Below are 6,682 nucleotides of genomic sequence, written 5' to 3' on the forward strand. Positions count from 1 at the left end.
TAAGTGGTCCATGATAATCAATTCTAAGATCTGAAAAGTAAAAACCGGCTACAAAACAAACTTATTTTTGATTATTTGCAAAGACGAAGTGTTGATCAAGACGTAAATAGTTGCTGTCATTCACTATTCAATCAGCTGTTTGCTGATATCACCTGTGAATGACACAATTGATTGAAGCAGAACCATTTTTATGTGTGGAGTGAAAATCTTACAATTTTTTTTTTAATAATTGTAGTCTAGCTGTTTATAAATCATAAAGACTTAAAGCTGCAGTTGTCAAAATGGTCAGTGTAATAAAATCTTTAAAAAGTTTTCGCTTAAAAGTGTAATATGTGGCTTAAACGCTTATTTTTACTGCCGTGTTGGCCAACTGAGTCACCATTTGAGGCGAATTAGTGCATGTGCATATGGCTTCTGCAGTCAAGTTTGCATATGCGTGTAATAACTTAGCTGTGTTCATTTTTCATACAGATGTTATTCATGCTGCTGTTCAGCCGACAGGGCAAGCTGCGCCTCCAAAAATGGTATATGGCCTATCCAGACAAGACCAAAAAGAAGATTACACGCGAACTAGTAACAACAATACTGGCACGCAAACCCAAGATGTGTTCGTTTCTCGAATGGAAGGACTGCAAAATTGTCTACAAGCGGTATGTATATAAATTAGTGTATTAGGGCAACTTGATTTAAGCTCTGTGTCACTCCAGATATGCCAGTTTGTATTTCTGCTGCGCCATTGAACAGAATGACAACGAGCTGCTGACCCTCGAAATCATACATCGCTATGTAGAACTATTGGATAAGTATTTTGGCAGCGTAAGTAACTGAAAGACATAGGTATTTAGTAAATTATTTTGACTGTGCATGTGTTGCAGGTCTGCGAATTGGATATAATATTCAATTTTGAAAAAGCCTATTTCATATTGGACGAGCTGCTAATTGGTGGCGAGATTCAAGAGACATCTAAGAAAAATGTGCTTAAAGCAATTGCCTCTCAGGATCTGCTACAAGAGGTCAGTACACCCGAGACATATGATCTATAATGCGTATACACACATATGTATATGAACTGTGTATGCCGGCGATATTGTTAATTGTTCAACATTTATATGTATTTTGTTCTACTCTCTGGTTTTTAATTTTAGTGTTTGTTTCCATACAATTTAAAAAGTCATTTCATGCATATCACTTGGTACTCTTCTGTACTTATGTTTGACCTTCTTTACTTTTCTCTAATTTGTGCAAACGAAACTAATCGACTCTGTTTTATATACTTATAAACATCTAACAACTGAATATTGAACACCAAAATAGCAAGAAAAGTTCTTCTACTCGCTTCAATAGCTTTTAATAAGTTAGTGTATTTATGTTTTGTTTATTTTCTTCTTTATTGTGTTTTTGTGTGTTAAGCGAAATGAAATGTTAGTAAATTTAAGTTCAAAATGTTTGTAAACAAGCACACAACACACACAAACACTTGCATACATACTATTTTTGATTATATTTTGCGCTTATACTTGTCATTGCATGCCTCAATGCGCGCCTCAATTTAAGTTCCAAGACAACTTGCCAACCAGACAAACGTTTAAGAAATGCAAACAGCAAACTTAACTAACTAATTTGTGAGAATTTCTTTAATGAGTTTTAAGTTTTGTGCTTGCCATAATTGTGAATCCTATAGAGAACACTTAACAGCCTAGTTCCGTCCAAACGATATTTATGTATAATTGCCATTGAAATGTAGTTCAATTATTATAATACAATTCTTGTGTTGTTTCCTAACTAATGTGTAGTCAAAGATGTATTAATATAAATAGAAAAAATCCTTATTTGTTTTGCATGATCTTTGTAGATGTTTGTGTCAAATTATATTACGTATTTTTGTAGCACTTTACTAACTTATGTATATACAGAAATAATTGATAAACATACAAATATATACGTATATATAACATCATATCTAAATGTGTAACCATAATACCCTCTCTCTTGTTATTATTAACGCTTACCCTACCCGCCACTGCATATATTGATGTTAATACCACCAACCAAAAGGACTTCAATGAGTATCTGAACTAATCAGAGTTTAATCTAAATCAGTGTATAAAAAAATAACACATCATTAACAAAAAAAACCAATAATAGTCGGTAGGACAGTCTGTGTGAGCCAAGAGTTGTAAAGTCTTTGATTTTGATTGTCATCCAAAGCAAGGCTGTAAATATTGCAACGCTTTTGCCGTTTACCATAGTTGGTGCGCTGCAGTCCTTCGTTTGTTCGTAGTTTGTGAGCTGCACCATCCAGAGCGCCAGACCCTCGTCGTGCTGTTTTAAATACTGACATGTATACAAATACAAATAAACATACACAAACAAACAACAAACAGACGTACAGATAACCATTTGCAAACAATGCTGTGCCGTTTTTACTTATTTTCATAAATAAAACCAACATAACACGCTTACATTCAAACTTAACACACACACACTTATACACACTCACAGCTATTACTCCTTTATCTATGTATCTACTCTTCTTGTTCTCATTGATCTTATTCTCTGTACTCCAGGACGAAGCTGTTGAGGGCACTTTAAGAGACATTGGACTACTCTAAAAGAAATTAAAATAGATTGTAGTTTATATTACACGCCCACATACTTGCACGCCTACACCTACATCTACACTTACACAAACAAACACAAACACTATTTCACTTACACATACATAAGTAATTAGTTGCAGCATATCGCAGTAGTGAGCACTTACAACAAATTTACAACTCACGGCTTTGAAGCACTAAGAAACAATTCAAACTCGTTTATTCATTCAAAATGCATTTAGTGCTTGCCAGAAAGTGAGGCTACTTCAAGTAATATTAAAATCAAATCCAAGCGTTGGCCCTGCTCACCTTTAGTATTGAGAAAAGTTCATGCAAAACTATAATACCCTACAATCTGATCTAGATTCTCTTCAGTTAATAATTAACTTTATTAGAAGATCATTCCAAGCAATACATAGAAAATAAAAGCTTTAGTCTTGATAAAAAAAAAACCAAAATTATGCAAAACGGAAATTGTCATATATTTACTTAGTAGTATATAATAATAACAACCAAAATTGTTTATATAAAATATATACCTATATACATAAATAACTTTCTCTGTAAATGTGTGTTGTATATTTTAGCCAAATTTGTGTGTTTTGTATTCAATAAAAAAAAACAAAAACTACGTATTTTTAAAAAACACAACAATGACAAAATTACTGTATTTGTATGTAAACAATGTGTACTTAATAAGCAACTAGAGGTAAGGTTATAGCGGTGTACGTATACCTAATGTTAAATACTATATTAGTTAATAGTGACCACCCCTACAAAAAAATATATAAATATTGTGATTGGTACTTGTATTCTAATTGTCTAAAGTTGGCACGATGCATAATTTTTAAAATAACAGCGCCTACTTCTATCCGTCTAACTGTTGCTTTGCTCATTAAACTTTTTATATCAATTTATAGAACACTATCTTGCCCACCTGTTAAAACTGCTTGCCCAATCGGTGTCTAGCTCTTTAGTTAAATGCTAGTCTCTCTAACTTTCGCTCTGTCTATCTGTCTCACTCTCTGCCAATATATTTATTATTTCTGTAGTATAATGCAAGTATAAACACATTTTGTTGGTCCCTGCATTGAAGTAAGATATTGGCAATCATAATGAAGAACAAATTTCAATTTTACAGGACGAAACACCGCAAAGTTTCTTTGATGATCATGGCCTTGGCTAAATAACGACCAAATCGCATAATTTTAACCTCAAAGTCGCCTTAACTGTCTGCGTCTTATTATTGTATTCAACATAACCGAAAAAGTATAATGTCTTTGTCTTAAATTAAGTATTTAGCAAAAAACAAGCTACCACTTAAATATTATATATTCAACTGTACTCGTAGATTATTCATTTAACCACTAATCAACCTTAACCAAACGCAAATTCAATTTGCGTCTCAAGCATTGTTGTAACATTGTAAAGTACCGTGAATCCGTCTACAAGCCGAAACTGGATAAATCTAATACTAGATAATTCATTTATACGTCCTACCAAATGCGAGTAAACTATATCAACCTGTGTGCTCAATTATATTTCTATGCTATAATTAAACTATAAGTTGTATGCATATTGTTCACATAAATAATATCTTCATATATTCACAGTCGTAAACGATCATCTATGAAAATGGCGCTTAGTTTTCAACTGTAGACTTTTGTTACATTTGAGAATTTCAATAAAAACTTACATATATAAATAAATAGCTATGCAAGTAATTTAATTTTAAATGCAATGAAAATGGTAACAAGGCAAGTATTTTAATATTAACCTTATCAAATAATCGATATGGGCGATAAATCGATAAGTACCTGTTCAATGTTTGATACGAGTTTTTGTTTCAAAATTTCCTCACTATTTGGCCAAAAATAAAAAGAACACTTATGGCAGCAGAGCGCTTGTCTGGCGCAAAGGGAGTGTGAAATGCAGAGAGTGCCCCCAAAGAGCGAGAGAGTCATTGTGTGCGTGAGTGAGCTCTCTCTCTCTCTGGCTGTATGGCTCCCGCTATTTTCCCAGTGTTGCCAATGGGATATTCGAGTTGAGTGCGGCCGCCAAATTTCAACAGTGAGCAGTGGAACAGTTTTGGGGCCCAGGCCCAGTCAGAGCGCACCATCGTCTTCAGCGAGGCACAAGCACACACAAAACCATTAGGTGTGTGCTCTTTGTACGTTACGGGGCAGACTCTGCCACACACAGAGAAGAAAATTTTCATTTGCACATACCACACACCGAAGTGAAAAAAGAATAATGTACAAGAAAAGCAGAAGAAAAACTTGAAAACTTGTACAATTTCAATAGTGAAAATTTTCCATAAACCAAAAAGAATAAAACAATACCGAAAGCAGCGCGATACGCAAACGTAATCAAACGATAAAATCCAAATGAAAATCAAGTGCAAATGCTAATGCCTAACACACAAAGGGCGCAAGTGAAAACGAGGAAAATTCAAAGCCAATAGCAGCAGTGAAAATTCTGTGACGATCTGCAAAATCAAGTGCAAAGAAAATTTGTGTAAAAAAGATCAACAATTTGTGCAAATACTGAATAGACGTCTTGCCAGCCTTTGTCCAGCAAAAAGATTTATATATATAATATATATCTGTGTGTGTGTGTGTATTATGTACATAAATTTTGCGCTGCTGTGCTGTGTGTGTGTGTGTGTGTGAAAATTACGTTGTCATATGTGCAAAGTACGCCAGCAAAAGTCACTAAACTTAATTTGCAAAAATATACTTATACATTTTTTTTTGGCAATAATAAAAATATATATAATGAATGACACATATTCAAGGACTTTATGGCTATATATTTGTGCAAGTGTGTGTTGAAGTTGTGTGGGTGTGTGTATATGTGTATTAGTGAGTGGCAAGGAATAAACTTTATGTGTGGCAGTCACATACAGCCAAAGCATTGGAGCAGACAAGGCAGCAAGAAAAAAATTCTCTATCTATTGCGATTCGCTCATGCGGCCTCTATCTCAACATACATACATACGTATGCGTATGTATGAGTGTATGTGTGTGCGTTTGTAAGTAGCCGAGTCAGTTTTTCGGCTGCCACACATCTCGCATAGCTCATCTGCAATATTCATAAAAGTATTTCAATTCCAAATTGATTTCACAAAAAAATTAATACAACAGTGTGCTGAGCATGAGACATTTGAGCAACAACAATTAGTTTTGTTGTAGTTTTAATTCAATAATAGCTTTCAGTGCGACAATAGTTGCCTTTGCTGTGATTTATCCTTCAACTTGGCCACATTCGCATACTTTGTTCTGTCAGCGCTCTATGGTGAGTTGGCCACTGCGCATGTCGTTTGGTGACCAGGACATGAACACATTAAACCTCCCACGTTGCGACGACGACAGCAGCAGCAACAGCAACAGCGACGATAACGGCGTCAATGCTAGTGGGCCACACTGGGGGCTATACATACATTCATATGTACATACATCTATGTATGTATATGTACATCTAGAATTGCTGCTCCTTTGAATACTGTCATAAGGCTGAAAATTTCTAGAGTGCTGTCTATTATTAGATATTTGTGTGTGTTAATGGTCAAGTAACGGTGATTGCCCTTGATTGCATGTAGCTTCAATGAATTGCGTGGGCGTCGCTTTACCCTCCATTCATATGCAAACACACACACACAGGCACAGACACAGAGACTCTCGCACACACCCACACACATGCATTAACACGCAGGCTGTTTGCTAAAAAGTCAAACACAAAGAGAATGCAAACTATGTGGTCATCAAAAGCAAGTTCATGAGCTTTGAGCTCAAGGATAAAGCCCGCACTCAATGAAGCATACTTTTCAGCGTTTTATTTCATAAACTTACAAGTGTGTGGGGTGTGTGCTCTTTTACCAGCATATTCATTTGTGCATTGCCAGTGCATTTATAATATATTGCAGCTTAAAAATTGTAATGAAATTTGTGCAAAAAGCAAAAGCTCTAAATGCAATTTCAAATTTTGGAGAGCCGCCTGCAGCTCTCTGACGCGCGTTCTCCCTATCTCCATCTCGCTCACACGCGCGCACTCTCTTTCGTTTGACACGCTGTTGATATCATATT

General features: G+C 35.1%; 1 protein-coding gene across 4 annotated transcripts; it reads left to right on the top strand.

The window, feature by feature from the left end:
• Positions 1 to 153: 153 nt before the first annotated feature.
• On the top strand, positions 154 to 4,282 carry LOC108603021 (AP-1 complex subunit sigma-2). Of its 4 annotated transcripts, none has more exons than XM_017991421.1 (5): positions 154 to 284; positions 472 to 650; positions 708 to 816; positions 876 to 1,013; positions 4,211 to 4,282. In XM_017991421.1, the coding sequence occupies exons 1-5, from the start codon at positions 282 to 284 to the stop codon at positions 4,214 to 4,216; spliced, it is 435 nt and encodes a 144-aa protein (XP_017846910.1). In that variant the 5' UTR covers positions 154 to 281; the 3' UTR covers positions 4,217 to 4,282. The 4 variants fall into 4 exon arrangements, with proteins under 4 accessions (XP_017846910.1, XP_017846909.1, XP_017846908.1 ...); XM_017991420.2 differs by lacking the exon at positions 4,211 to 4,282 and adding an exon at positions 2,056 to 3,095; XM_017991419.1 differs by lacking the exon at positions 4,211 to 4,282 and adding an exon at positions 2,568 to 3,088 and having other exon boundaries at positions 155 to 284.
• Positions 4,283 to 6,682: the final 2,400 nt, after the last annotated feature.

The sequence above is a fragment of the Drosophila busckii genome, chromosome 3R, assembly GCF_011750605.1.
Source record: "Drosophila busckii strain San Diego stock center, stock number 13000-0081.31 chromosome 3R, ASM1175060v1, whole genome shotgun sequence".
Classification (NCBI taxonomy): Eukaryota; Metazoa; Arthropoda; class Insecta; order Diptera; family Drosophilidae; genus Drosophila; species Drosophila busckii.